The 14,729-nt window shown below is 60.0% G+C and overlaps 1 protein-coding gene across 3 annotated transcripts in view; it reads right to left on the bottom strand.

Annotated features, from left to right (window-relative positions):
- CARD11 (caspase recruitment domain family member 11) overlaps nt 1–14,729 on the bottom strand; it is a 104,844-nt gene that overhangs the window by 13,800 nt on the left and 76,315 nt on the right. For 2 of the 3 annotated variants that reach the window (XM_018040866.1, XM_018040867.1), the window contains exons 4-14: nt 14,405–14,542; nt 12,993–13,318; nt 10,035–10,214; nt 8,812–8,964; nt 8,233–8,358; nt 7,461–7,658; nt 5,259–5,435; nt 4,307–4,358; nt 2,793–2,875; nt 1,558–1,658; nt 516–568 (exon numbers count right to left, since the gene is read on the bottom strand). In XM_018040866.1, the coding sequence (XP_017896355.1) occupies nt 516–568; nt 1,558–1,658; nt 2,793–2,875; nt 4,307–4,358; nt 5,259–5,435; nt 7,461–7,658; nt 8,233–8,358; nt 8,812–8,964; nt 10,035–10,214; nt 12,993–13,318; nt 14,405–14,542 (1,587 nt within the window). The remainder of the gene's footprint in view (nt 1–515; nt 569–1,557; nt 1,659–2,792; nt 2,876–4,306; nt 4,359–5,258; nt 5,436–7,460; nt 7,659–8,232; nt 8,359–8,811; nt 8,965–10,034; nt 10,215–12,992; nt 13,319–14,404; nt 14,543–14,729) is intronic. The other variant, XM_018040869.1, reaches the window with a different exon arrangement.

Here is a 14,729-nt window from a genome sequence, read left to right as displayed (position 1 = left end):
GGGGGTGAAGACCAGCCTTCACAGCCGCCCCACCTCCATCCCAGGGCCCTGGACCCCACACCTGCCACTCTTCTTGCTGAGGTGGGTTAACGGCTTAATTTACACCCGGACTCTTTAAGGGGCCCCCCACCTCCAGCCCACCCTCTAGTGTGCTGCTCCTGGGTGCCCCTAAGACTCTGCTTCTCCAATTGCACCATGAGGACAAAAGCAGGTGGACATACATCTGCTGGGGTCCATCCCGGTGCCTGGCTACAATCGCAGGAGCTGTGCTTTCTTAAAAACGCAGACCTCACTGATTCCGCCCTCAGCACGGGCATGCTTCCCCCCTCCACAAAACAGGCCGGGCTCCCGGGGCGCGTCCCGCTCAGGGGCCCGTCCTCCGTGTGCACTCTCGGAAGCTGCTCTGCGCACATCTTCTAAGGCCCTCCCGTGCGTGAGGCCTCGCCCCAGGCATCAGGAGAAGGCCGAGGTGGCCCCCGCGCTTGGAACGCCTCTCAGATCCGCTGGGCGCCTACCATCGAGGTCTAAGGCGTCGAAGCCACCGCTTTCGTTGTCTTCCTCAACTGTGCTGCAAGACACAATGGGCAGGGGGAGCGGGTGGGCTCTCTCGATTGTGTGTAGGTGGTCAAGGGAGAGGGAAGCTTCCGGAAGGTTCCGGCGGTGCGAGAGGCTCTGGTTCTGAGAGGGCAAGGTGGGCAGGAGAGGGGGCTCGGTGGGTGCGTGGAGGGTTCTGTGCCACGCGAGGCCTGCACGTGGCTGGGTGCACGGCCGGGAGGGCAGGGCGGCCCTGGAGCCCGCAGAGGCCTTGTTAGTGGGGATGAGGGCGACTCTGAAGGGCTGGGGAGTGCAGTGCCCGGCGGCCCCATCCGCCACGCCCCACTCACTTCTCTGCCTGCACGCAGAGGGCTCAGTACCATTTATACGCGGAGGGGGCTGCCTGGCGTGACGGGCCCAGAATAGCGGAGCCTGTCAGACGGGATTGGCGGGCGTGAGGTGTGTGTTCCGGGACCCCTCACTTGCTCCCCTGGGGTTCTTGCAATGGACTAATGAGGTCCAGGCCAGGTCACCGGCCCGAGCCAAGATGGAGACACGGTCCGGCCGGCCACGCCTTGCTCTGGCCCTTCCGGGCACCACCACCAGCCTCTGACTCGGAATGTAGAACACTAAATACCCGGCTGATGAGGCACGTCTGGATGCCCAGGACGCCCCTACTGTGGTTTCCACCCTGGGGACACTGACAGTCAGGAAGGAGGAGAGGGAGGGGGAACGGAGGGGGTGTCCCCAGGGTCTCTCCCTCTCTGGGCAGAAAAAGCCACGCTCTGGAACCACGGGATGGAGACATCTGATTTCTGGGTAGCAGGGGGCAAAGCAGCGTAGGTCTCATCATTTGCTGGCTGCAAGGGTGACCCTGGGGAAGCCATCTCCCTTCCTGGGGCCTCAGGTTGCTCATCTGTAAAACGGGTACCCTCCCGCCCTGGTTTCTAGCTTCCCTGGAGGGCTGCTGAGTCAGCCAGCGCCGGGAAAAAGCCCCACCAGCTCCCTCGGCCTGTCGCCCACCTCCGATGAGGCGCGTCTTCTTTGTACCGTCTGACGATGGAGTCATTTCCTGGGGGCTCAGCCGTGATTGACATGATGCTGGAACGGCTCCGATGGGGCTGCTTCAAACACACACATGCCAACGCGTTACGGATGAGCTGGGTATTCATAGGCTGTGCCTCGGCAGGCATAAATAAATACATGGGGACTAAATCTAACTCAGAGGCTACGCAGGCAGTGTGGGCCGGCAAGCCGGGTCTCAGCGGCGACCTTGGCTGCAGAAGGCTTGTGCTCAGCCTGGGGCAGGTAGAGCCACGGGGCCTGGTGTCCATCTGTGTGTCCATCTGCTCGCCGGGGGAGTGGGACAGGGGAGGCGGTAGGAATCCAACGGGGGTGCCCTGTGTGCGCCCACCACACGCTCTGCCCCCAGGGCTGCCCGGCCGTGGGCACCTGCGCGTGCCCAGGGAGACCTCTGGGCCCAGTGGGGTGGGGGTGGGGGCCACGGATGCCCTTGCAGAACAGCGCGGCTGCTGCTGCAGGGTCCCTGTGGGACGAGGCCCGCGGGCTCCTGGCAAGGGATGCCTGAAATAAGAGCCTTGGATTTCACCTCCCGGAGCCGCACTCAGACAGGAGTCATTCATTATCAAATCTCTGCCTCTCCTAGGGCCTGATTTTGGAAGCTGAGCTGACAAGCTTCCCAGGGCTTCCCCTCGGGGTTAGAATTTCTAATGGCAGGCCTTCTGCTGCCTGGCCCTGGGTGGGGGGCAGGGGGGTGGGGCGGGGGGTGGCGGTGACACTGCCTGGTGCGGGGACCCTGCCTGCCTCTCCCGGGTGGGCTGGAAGGAGGTGCGGGGGTGCCCGGCTGGCCCTGCCCTGCCGTGGGCGGCTCCAGCTGCTGCAGCCCCGCCGGCCACCCCACTCCGGCTGCCGGAGTCGCCAGGGGCTGAAGGGCGGTGGCGGGGTCTTCAGCTGCCCGTGCAATGCGCCACAGCCCCGTGGAGGCCCGTCTCTTCCTCCTACCGAGTGTTAAATTGGGAAAGGAGGCAGCAAGAAGCTGTAAATACATCATGAGGCCGGGAAATGTCTTTAAATAAACACAAGGAGGCCTGGGCCGCAGGCCCGGGAGAGGCAAAGAGGCAGGGCTGGACCCACGGAGCGGGTGAGGCCAGCTGGGGGCCAGGGTGGCGGGGGCTGGGGGGGCTTGGGCCATGTCCTGGGCCGGAAGGGGGGCTGCGGTGGGTGGAGCCCTCACTTACCATCTTGGGGAAGGAGTTGGTGATGGGCAGGGAGCGGGAGGAGCTGGGGCTGGCGTCCATGAGGTCCTCTTCTTGTCCCCTCCCTGTCCTCAGCGGGCCGAGCAGGGGGTGCGGGGGGAAGGCGGGGAGGAAGGAGAGGTGAGGCTGTGAGAGCTCTGCGCCCTGGGGGCCGGCCCATCTGGGGAGCACGTCTTCCGGTGGGGGGTGGTAGGAGGTGGCCTCCTCACCCCTCCCCCTGGAGGGAAGAGCCCGCAGCTAGGTCTGGGGTGGCCTCGTTGAGGCAGGACAATGCCCTTTGTCCTGGGGACTGAGGTGGGCATCCCCTTGGGTGCTCAGCATGAATCAGCAGGACCTGGGGCGGAAACTTGCCTGCCTGGACACCCCGACACCAGCACAGGCCCGACTGTCCCCCTAACCAGGCCTACGGAGAGCCAGGCTGTTGGGAGTCGGGGGCCGCCTTCAGCGAGGCCCCCGGGCCCCGCCCTCCTTTGGGGCTGTCCGAGGTCTTCCGCACACCCCGTCTGGCCCCCGTCTCACACCAGGGGTGGCCCCACGCCCTGTTGTGTGTGTGTGCACGCGTGTGTAGTCGCCGCACACATGCAGCCCCATCAGTGTTCCTGCCCAGACCCCACCCCAGGCAGCTGGCAGGGCTCCGTCCCTCCTGCAGCCCTTTCCTGCTTCTCGGCATGAGCACCCTGTCTGGTTCCTGCAGGCTCCTCCTGGATGGGGTCCCGACCACAGCTGGCACGACCCCCAGCTCGGGGCTCCCTTTCCCAGCTCCCGCCAGGCCTGACCCAGCTCCACACCCCCCGGCTCCCCTCCTCTCCTCAGGGGGATGAAGTCCGTGAACCTGGGCCTGGCCACGAGCCTCTGCGGGCCCCTGGGCTTCTGGCACCGTCGGCTCTGCCCCTGGGAGGCAGGGGGTGTCTGCCTCCAGCTCCGACCCGGGGGCCGTGCCCAGCGGCCTCACTCTCCCCCTCCCCGGCCCCTCTGTCTACCCGCCCCCTTCTAGACGAGTCCTCCTCTGACTCTCCTGTAACGACTCTCGCAGCCGTCAGAGAGGCAGTCCACCTCCTCACGGATGGCCCCGCCCGAGGCCTTGAGCTCTGGAAGAGTCTACGCGGACCGCCGAGGGTGTGTGAGGGGGGAGTCTGAGGACGGTGTGTCTCAGAAAACCAGGGGCTTACAGGAGAGCTGGGAGCCTCCCACGCCAGGGACTGTGTGGGCAGGAGCAGTCCTCTGGCTGACCAGCCAGCAGCACTAGGTGCCAAGTTCAGGGGCTCCAGGCGGACCCGTGGGAGGGGGCCTCAGATGTGATGTTTCCGTGGTGGGGGCTCCGGCCCCCTCCACCGACAGCGAACAGTAATGACCATCTGGACACCCCGCCACCCCGGGCCCCGGGGACCCCGAGCCTCTCGCGGGTTAACCTCGCAGGACTGATGCCCACGATGGGGAGACAGATGGACCGAGAGTCCGCGTGACAGTCAGGACAGGGATCCAGGCGTCTCGCTAACCTTGAAAGTCTGAAGCTCGCTTCAGGCTGATGGGGGACTTGGCTCTCTGCAGCTGAAAGAGACGGAGCGGAGGGAAAGGCAGAGGATGCGAATCAAACAAGGCCCGTGTGTCACCCGCGCTGAGCGAAGACATAAACTGAGGCGAGGCCACGTCGCCCTCGTCACGCGGCCGCCAGGACCGCGGGAGGCGCGGGACGCCCGTGTTCACGGCTCTGGCTCCCCGGCCCCGAGCAGACAGCTGCTGGTTCACACACCGCCCAGGCGGGAGGCGGTGCCATGTGGCTCGGACCCTCCCACAGCCGGGAGTGCAGTGGACTGGGCGGCGCTGCGAAGCGGGCCAGAACCCGGCGCTCGGCTCGGGGGACTTCTCAGGGAAGGGCAAGGTGCCAGCAGTGCCAGGCTGCCTTGGAGGTGCTGCTCGAGCCGCCCTGCTCCCCGGGTGTGAACTGGGCAGGGCAGAGCACAGGCGGGCCACGTGGAGATGCTCTCACTCACCTGCTCGCTCACTCAGTCACTCCCTTGCTCACTCATTCACTTGCTCACTCGCTCACTCACTCATTCTCTCACGCATTTACTTGCTCGCTCACTCACTTGCTCACTCACATTCCTTCCTTCCTCAGCTGACGGGCTGCACTGCACACAGAGCAAGGCAGGGAGGACGCGTGCTCTGCCACCAGCTGCCATCACCAGCCAGTCACGTCAATAAACTCGCGACAGGCACTCGATACCCATTTGTTGAATAAACAAGTGAATTTGGAGAGCATGCTTATTTCACTCTCTCCCTTCTCTCTCTTAACTTCCACCACAATCGTAAGAGAGAATTGGTGAAAAAACAGGCAAAAAGCACAAGCTGGTGCGACTTTGGTTCCCAGGCCCGGGTGCGCTGGGGGTCTGAGACCCGCCCGCCTGCAGAGGGCCCCGGCTCCCCGCCCGCCGCGCTGTGTGCAGGCACCTGGATGCCCTTCAGGTTCATCCGGCGCTTGGGCGGGTGGTAGGGCAGGAAGTAGCGGTTGTCCTCGGGAGAGTCCTCCGAGGTGGAAGAGTCATCGGCCTCCTGACCGTTGGTCCTGGGGCTGGTGTCCCCGAAGCTCCGAGAGATGATGGTTACTGGCAGGTTCCTGGGCAGACTCTGGAGCCGAGGAGAGGCCGCACCCGTCACGAGCGCCCAGAGCGGCCACCGCACGGGGAGACGGCTCTGCGAACGGCGCCACCGCTCACCTCCCCCGGCGCCAAGCTTGGAGCTCCGGGCGGAGGGCGGGGGCTGCCCCTCCTTCCTGAACCCTGTGTCCACTCGAGGCCAAGCTCTGTCATCCTCCCTCCTCTCTCCTCCTCTCAAGCCCTGCCCGCCTCATCTCCCACCCACCAGGCCCTGGCCTTCTTCACAGCAGTGAAGGGATCGCCTCCCTGCTGGCCGCGGCCGCTGGCCCCTCGGCCACCACCAGATCCCCCGTGTCCTCCTCCTGTGCCTCAGCTGCAAGCACAGGAAGTACCGATGAGTGACTGAACCTCGATAAGAGGGCTACTGTCCTAAGAGAGTTGCATCCGTGATCCGAGGCTGAGCTGCCGAGTATTAAGTACCTTGAGGTTGATCCCCCAACGCCACGTAACACCCTCAAGCCACGCTGCTTCCAAACACAAAGCTCCTGGCCTTTCCTCCCAGCCCCAGATCCTTCACGGTCCAGGAAAAACTCCCAACCGAGCTCCTTAGCAGACAGGCCCACCCTGCTCCCTGCTGCTCCCCGCTCCCCGCTCCTGCCCACCTCCCGCCTGTCCCTGCCGGCCACTCGAGGATGACGGAATTGCTCACTGCGGCCTGCCCAACCACAGGCCATGGGTGTCACACACCCAGGCCTCTGCTCGTGGTGTCCCTGTGGCCTGGAATACCGCCCCATCTTCCCTCGTCTAGCCTGGTGACATCACAGTTGGTTCATAAATGTTTCCCAAAGGGTGCAGCCATGCCTGGCACTGTGCTACGTGTTGGACACAGAGAGGGGCCTACACAGAACTTCCCCATAATTATAAACTGTGAGAAATGCTCAAAAAGGAGACATTAACCCGGAGGCTCCTGGTTTCCACGATGGGGGGCCCCGATCGCCTAGCCAAGGAATTGACGCTTCCACCCCAGAAGGGGGACGGAACTTGGCCACTGAAGTTCAGGGACAACATCCCCAGTGGAGGCCCCAGGCCCGCCCCTGCTGTAGGGAGTCTGTCCTGGGACCCGGACAGAATGGGGGCCTCCTCCCCTGGCACTCACAGCACCCGTTCAACTCATCATTTACAGCATTTGTGCTGAAAAGTCATGTTCCTGAATTTGCCTCCAGCATCAGACCTGAGTCCTCTGGGCAAAGGGTGAGGGGTGGAGGGTCTTATCCTGGTTCCCCGGGTCACTGGCTAGTGATGCCCTTGGGCAAGCTAACTGCTTGTGTCCAGTTCCACCCTTGGGGAAGGGAGACAGTGACCTCACCGTCCTGGAAGGGCGGTCCTGCGGGCTAAAGGGGACACGGCACGGAAGGCAGCGGCTCAGGACCTGCAGAGCCCGCAGCCCTGAGAGCCAGTCCACCTGCGTGCATGGGCGTCGCTCACTTCTGAGCGCCTGGGGCCCTGCTGTGTCATGCACTTGAACTTCTCATCGAGATAAGTGATGCTTTCTTTATGGGCCCTAGTGACTAATGGGAGCCAGGCGTCTTAAACCCAATGCCCGCCCACGTGGGTTTAAGGAAACCCAGTGGGAGGCGAACCGAGAGGCAGCTGCAGGTCTAACTTGGAAGTGACTTGCCCGAGACCCCCGGCCAGCCGGCAGGTGGCCAGGCCAGGCGCCCGTCCCGCCTCGTCTAGCTTTCACACGCGCATTCACGCTCTCGTGTGCACGTGGGGCTCCGCTCAGTGTCACGAGGCAGTGGGACGGGAGGGGAGTTTTGTGGGGAGAAGGGACTCATGGATATGTACGGCTGAGTCCCTTCACTGTTTACCAGAAACGATCACAGCATTGCTAACTGGCTAAACTCCAACACAAAATAAAAAGCTAAAAAAAAAAAAGTGAGCGGTCTGGTCTGTTCATCACAACACAGACACCCAAGGGTTCACGGGCTCGGGTGGGCGCTCGGTGGTCGGGACGGCTGTGCTCTGCGGGGGTGGGGGGCCCGCCCCAGCCCACCTGCTCGAGGGTGCCGCTGTCCTTGGAGAGGCGCCGCAGCTTGCTCTCCAGGTTGACGATGCAGGCCTCCCGCCGCACCAGCTCGATGCGCATCTCGTCATTCTTCTCCTCCAGCTCCCGGATCTGCTTCCGGTACTTGTCCTTTTCGATCAGGCACTGGGAGTACTGGGTCTGCGCTTCGTCCCGGGAGTGGAAGGCCTGCCGGGAGGCGTAGGACAAGGTCGCTGGGTTCTTCCCCACCCCGCCCCCCGATCCCCCCCAAATCAGACCCAGGACGCCTGCCCTCCCAGCCCACTTGTCAGCCACAGCGTCTCCGGCCCTCTCCCTGAATCTGACACGTGGGCATTTCCACTGCTACAGTCCTCTGCACGTGTTACAGCCCCTCGTGAGTTCACCCCAGCTGTGCGCCCACTTCTGGGCTAAGAGGTCGAAGGCAGAGCCCACCCGCTACCCTACGAGGAGGTGCGGCTATTTTATTCCCACTTCACAGAGGGGAGCACTGAGGCTTCCAGGCAGGGGCAGCGTGCAGCCACACGTCTGCAGAGGGACAGGGCCTGGACCTGGCCATCTGGCTTCGAGGCCCAGGACACTGGCGTCGCATTCAGGCCCCAGCCCTGCTTTTTAAACACCAGTGACACAGCCGGGACGGGATTCACTTTTGGAAGGAAAGTAGGAAGGTGGGGTCCTAGGTGGTTCCCGCAGAGCTGACGGCGTCACCCCGGCAACACCCCGCTGCCCCCACGGCCGGGAGCCTGGGCCAGCCGCCCGGTACCTGGTCCCGCTCCCGCTCCACCTCCTCGAGCTGCAGCATCACGGTGTTCATGCGGTGCTTGTACATCTCGCAGTCCTTCCCCAGCGTGGAGCACTTCAGCTCCAGGTCCTCCTTCTCCTCCAGGTACTGTGAGCACAGGAGAGAGAATGCGCGCATCAAGCCAGCGACCAACCAGGCCCGACGGCCGGCTGCCAGCCGCGGCTTCCCAGGGCCGGCCTGCCCCTCCCCACGGCGCCTGGCCTTCCGAGAGTCAGCGCTCTGACGCGAAGGGACTGTGGTAACAGGCCAGCCACCAGCTGCGACCTGCGGCAGGCCTACTATGTGCGGGGGGAGTGGGGTCAGGGTGGACACTGAGTGTGCCCTCCCGTGGCCGCAGCAGTCAGGCAGGGGGCAAGGCCAGTGCCACGCGGACACTTAGAACGGTCGACCAGTGACGGCAGGGTGCTGGCACACAGGGACTCACACCAGGACGCAGACCTGGTCCTGGGAGAGAGTGGGGGCCCAGAGGCTCCACAGACAGCCCCGGACACCCAGCCCCGGGCCCCCGCCGAGCGGCAGCCCCGGCCGTCCAAGGCCCACCTTGTCCCTCAGCTCCTCCGCCTGGCGGACCTCCTCCTGCAGGTTGTAGATCTTGTTGACGAGCTCCTGCCGGTCCTCCAGGGCCTCCTTGCGGTCGTGCTCCAGGATGTCCAGGATGGCCTTGTCGGAGTCTGGCAGGCTGCGCTTCCCGGCCTGGGTGGGTGAGGGGTGGTGTGCGTGTGTGGGGAAACGTTTAACGGGGCTGGGGTTGCGGGGCAGGGAGCAAGGAGGCCCAGGAAGGCGGCAGACAGAAGCGCCAGTGACAGACACGCAGCGAGCGGAAGGCTTTGTGCCAGGGAAGCAGGGGCAAGAGTCGCTGTCTCTTGGGGCCCTTAAGCGGCTTATTACTTATGAATTTTATCACCTGGAAAGAAGCATAAAACCCACTTCTGCTCAGAAACATCCCGATGCCTATTGTTCTGCCCCGGCTCTTATCAGAGCCCAGAGAGGCAGTTGTGTAGCTTCTCCGAACATTTCACAGGTGACAACAAATATGGGGCTGATTTGCCTTGCAGATGCCTCCCCTGAAACATCAATTAATCTGCTCTGATTAAACCGGGACCCAGTCTCTGCTCTGAACCAGGGCCTTCCACACCAGCCGGCAATGATCCTGGGGGGCATCATTCTTTCTAGGGGAGGGCGCGGGTGCCCTCCTTCCTCCCCTGCACATGGATCTGCGGATGTTTTTCCTCTGTACCCACAGATGACTCTGTGATGATAAAGAAGGGGAGGCCCTCGAAGCTTTAACAAATCCCTCACAGCTGAGAGCTGAGTTTCTTGGAATCTTTAAGGCAAGAAGGTTTTCCCCGAAGTACTTTCCTCATAGCGCCCAGTACACTGATTTTCGTGAAATGATTCAACCAAGGAAGCAACGTCACAGTGTTACCTCACGTAATGTCTGAGAAGTGGGTGGTGCGGTCACCCCTGCTGACAGAGGAGGAACTAAGGTGCCCAAGGATGATGACATGAGTTCCCTGCGGTCCCGCGGCCAGCAAGGGGCGCCCCGGCGGGCATGCAGTGAGCTCCCCGCGGCCAGCAAGGGGCGCCCCGGCGGGCATGCAGTGAGCTCCCCACGGCCCAGCAGCCGGCAAGGGACGCCCCGGCGGGCATGCGGTGAGCTCCCCGCGGCCCCGCAGCCGGCAAGGGGCGCCCCGGCGGGCATGCAGTGAGCTCCCCACGGCCGGCAGGGGGCGCCCCGGCGGGCGTGCGGCCCCCGCCCTCACCTGGATGATGGACTGCAGCTCCTGGATCTTGGTCTTCAGCATCTCGTTCTCCCGCTCCAGCTCCAGGACCTGCTCCTTCTTGGGCCGGTTCTCAATGTCGTTCTTCAGTTTCAGCGACTGGTTCCTCTCCAGCTTGCATTCCTCCTCCATCTTGTTCAGCCGATGCTTTAGCTGGTCTATCTGAAACACCCCCGGGGGGCCAAGGGGAGAGCGAGGTTGCAGGGAAACATTCAGGAAAGGGACTGCCTCCCCACAGCTTGCTGGACTTCCGGCAAGAGCCGTGTTCTGCCCCTCTCTCCTCCTCCAGCTGGTGGCCAGAAGAGCTCAAAGGTACTCCTTCAGTGAAACAACCACTCCCTCCTTGCTGAGGAAGAGGTCCTGGTCTGTTAGTTCAGAACAGTGCTTGGGCAGCTTTGGTCCTCAGAAAACCTCGGGCAATCTTCATGCAGGTGGAACAGGTTACAGGTTAGGATGAGAAGTTCCCAAGCTGGTGTTTCCCTGAGGCACCCTTTCCATTTTAAATGTCTTTTCTGATAGGTTTACTAACTCTGATCCTCAAAAGACAAGATTCCTGAAGAACCCTAGTGTTTCAGAAGGGGGCAGAGATGGGGGGGGGGGAATTTGGGCTCTATCTTGACTTCACGCCCCAGCGCACCTCTGCCTGCACGTGATTTGGCCTTGTGGGTTTCATCCAAGATTTTATTTGAAAAAATGGCACCACTGTAAAAGAACAGCTTGAGACTCATGGGACTGCAGGTTGGCAGGATGTTTGGCCTAAAGGACCTGCCCAGACTTAGTGTAAGAAAAGCGGCCTTCCTGGAGGAGGCAGTTACTATTCTTGGGACTTTGACAACTGGTGATGTGCTGAGCTTCACCCTCAAGAAGTGAGTGTCAGGAGAAGACTTAAACCCCTGTGACTGTGTTTGTTTGCTTCCCCAAAGGGATCATCGTTGGCCGAACCCCTAGTAAGAAGACTGCTTTTACATGCAACAAGGCAGAGATCTCCAAGGGGCGAGTGTCCTTTCTCAGTTCTAGGCTTTTGGGGAGAACACCTCTAGAAACCCAGCAGGTAGAGGGTGGTGGCTTTAGCCAGGAGGGGACCCTAGCTGCACCCCTGTGGCCTGAGAAATGGCCTAGGACTCAGCTGGCCAGATATTCTTTCAACCAAAGAGAAAAGTTCTTTTAAGTTCTGAGATGCTTTCTCGCCATTCCTCTATAGTCAGGAAAACATAAAAACAGTCCTAAGAGAGAGCAAGTTCTAAATCTCGACCACATCCTCAAATCCTAGATAAAAACAACATGGAAACCTTTCCTCCTGGTCATGCAAAAAATAAAATAAAAAATCCTCACCATCTTGGAAGATGAACCTAAGTGGCCCTGTTCTAGGTCCATTCGAGTAGACACGAAGTGGGTACTACTGGGTCAGCCATTTTGACAAAGACTTATGTTTCAGTACTGAGCAATCCTAGGGCGTAGGTTTTATCTTCATTTTCATGTAACTGCCATTTACAAATGCGGAAACCAAGGCGAAGAACCAATCAAGCAGTAAAGCCAGAAGCAGGTCTGGCACTCGAATCCAAAGGACCCACATGCTGATGCTCTTTGCCTGCTATGCCACTGACTCAGTTCCCCTGAACTCCAGTGGACTGCTTACTGATCTGTCTGCTTCAACTAAACTGTAAGGGACCTGGGCAGAAATCAGGTTATTTATCCCTATGTCCCTCACAGTGCTTAGCACCGTGCCTTACACACGGCAGGTGCTTAATAAATATGCCAAGAGTCTATTTTCCGCCCAGCAGACAGAGCGATCCTTCTAGATATAAATCAGTTGTCACTCCCAGCTCTCAATCCTTCAGTGGCTTCCATCACTCCTGGAATAAATTCTAAAGTTCTTACCAAGCCCCCATGATCTGGACCCTTGCCATCTCTTCAAGCTGCTTGCTCATCTGGCTCCAGCCTTGCGGCTCTCCTGCTGTTTCTCAAAAATACCAAGCATGCACCTACCTGGGGTCTTTGCACTCACTCTCTGCTCCCCGCCCCCCAGACTTGCATGACTGATTCCCTCCCTTTCATCAGATCTCTGCTCCTGTGTCCCCTTCTCAGGTACGCGTCCTGACCATCCTATTTAAAATAGGATTCCCTCACTTACTATCCCCAAATTCTTCTCTCCTTCTTTTCAATAGCACTGATTACTACCAGGTATTGATGTATTTGTTTTCTGATTAGAATGTGAGCTCCCTGACAGCAGGGCTTTGGTCGTGAGTTATGTATTCCTGGAAAAGAGCCTGGTAGCAAGGCAGTGCACAATAAATAAAAGGAATGAATGAGTTAAGCCAATTCCCTTCTCCGTCTCCCTTTTGGAGGTAAACTTATTAACAACGTTCATCACTTGGTTGTTCACTGATATTCCACTGTGTCACGCCTATCTATGCAGAGATACAGCTGTGAAGGGGAGAGCCCTCGCCTCAAGGACTTCACGACTCCAGAGGACAGGTGCTGTGATCGTATCCTTGATGATTCCTAAGGGCCACTGAGGTGGGCAGATCCCTGGGTCCGCCACCTTCCCCCCAGTGTGATTCAGGGCACGTGTGCAGCATGTCTGGTACACGCACCTGGTGGGTCCGGGTTCTGGAGCAAGAGGGAAGCCCCACCGGATCCAGGCGTGCACGTCTGCACACGTGCATGCTTGCGCATGCGCACAGTGGCTCCACGGGCTCTGGAGCAGGAAGTCCCAGCCAGCAGGTCCGCGTGGGAATGTGCAGACATGCGCGTGCGGGCGGGGCGGGGCTAAACTGTGCGCGCTAAGCCTCGCTGGGTAGGCACGCGCATGCCCACAGCGGCCTTCGGGCTCCCTCGCCTGGGCAGGCGTTACACCGTGCACTGGCCAGCCTGGTGGTCTTTGCCCAGGGCTTCACCTGCGCTCAGAGGGCGCCGGGGGTCCCGCCGCGCGCCCCTCACCTCGAGCTGCAGGTCTCGGCTCCGCATGACCGCCATGTTTTTCTCCTCGCTGAGCTGGGCGTAGCGCATGGCCAGGTTGTAGTTGTCGTCCTTGACCTTGACCAGCTCGTCGTTGTAGCTGTCCCGCTCCTCCTTCATCTTGTAGTACCGCTCCTGGAAGGTCAGCAGCTCCACCCGCGTCAGCGTCAGCTGCTTCTTCTCGTCCTCCAGCTGCCGCGACTTGGCCAGCAGCTCGCACCGCTGCAGGTCCTTGGCCTTCATCTGCTGCTGCAGCTTGATGACCTCGTTCATGAGGAAATGCGTGAGGCCCTCGTGGCCCTCCTCCACTGTGGAGAGGGGCACTCAGTCAGGCCTGAGGACTGGGGAGGGTGAGAAGGGGTTCCAGGTGTGGGGCCGCGGTCATAAGTTCACTCACTCACTCCCTAACGTTCTGCTGAGCGTTTACTACCTACTGGGCACTGGGGATTCAGGGTGAGTGAGACAGCCTTGGTCTCGGGAGAGCTTATGTCTGGCAAGGGAGATAGACGTTAAAAAAAAAGCAAATGATCACAAACAAATATAACTACAGACTGAGAGGGTTTCACAAAGTATAGGGGTCCATGAGAGTGTGTAACAGGGGGACCAGACCAGCGGAATGGACCGAAGTGTTAGAGAACGCTCTTGATGGACGAGCTGAAGTCTTGAGGAGAGAAAACACATTCTGGGAAGGCTGGACAACATTGCCAAGGTCCTAAGAGAAGGCAGGAGGGGCCTGGTACATTTCAGAAACTGAAGGAAGACCCCAGTGGCTGGAGCTTAGAGACAGAAAGGCAGAAAAGTTGAGATTGGGCGTATCGTCAGGGGCTGGGCCATGCAGGGTCCCTGTGGGCCGCACCTGGGTCTTTAAATGGAAACACTGGAAAGCCACTGAATGGTTTTAAGTGGGGGAGGGCAACATGGGGAGTAGAGAAATCACTGGAGCAGTGAAGGAATGGATATAAAGGGTTGATAGGGTTTGTAAGGGTCTTGACTAGGGTAGTGGTGTATATGGAGAAAAGGCTGACTCGAGAATATTTGGGAAGGAGAATTAAGACAAGAAGAGCATGGGCTCTGGTCCACGCGATGCTGGCAAGAAAGCAGACCAGGTAAGGGCAAGATCCAGAGGGGAGTGTTAGTTTCTCTCCACCCACCAACATTCCTAGGGGGAAGCTCAGCGAACACCCACTCCTCTGGGCTCCTGATTGTTTGTCCCACTGTCACCTACCTTTCATCATCGGGCAGAAATAAGTGGTTGACAGTTCACAAGTGCCACCAGGGCACCATCCTGATATCACAGCATCATAACCTGCCAACTACCCCACCACTGGACACACACACACACACACATACACCCCTCCTACCACAGGTGGGATGCTGATGGCAAAGCCACTTACCCACAATGGTGGAGAACCTCCGAGTAGGTTCTTTCCCAGTCACCAGTTTGTATAATTCTGGGTAGTAAAATTCCAAGCTCTCCAAGAAAACCACATAGCCCCTTTGCCCCTTGGTATGTAGAATGTCCAGCAGCCGACCTGGAGTAAAGATCAGATCACTTAGAGGGAAGAGTACATGTCTGATTGGATGCAAGTCTCCAGACCCAAAATGACTCATATCCATCAGTACACTCTTAAGAAGATGCCCTCCACGTCCCGTCACTTTGAATTATAGCTTACAGTCCAGACAACGTAAAGCAAAAGTGTGAGGCCCGTAAAGCAAAAG

This window comes from Capra hircus, chromosome 25, assembly GCF_001704415.2.
Source record: "Capra hircus breed San Clemente chromosome 25, ASM170441v1, whole genome shotgun sequence".
NCBI classification, from domain to species: Eukaryota; Metazoa; Chordata; class Mammalia; order Artiodactyla; family Bovidae; genus Capra; species Capra hircus.
The sequence above is the reverse complement of the archived record's forward strand: the minus strand, read 5'-3'. Positions and strand labels throughout refer to the sequence as shown.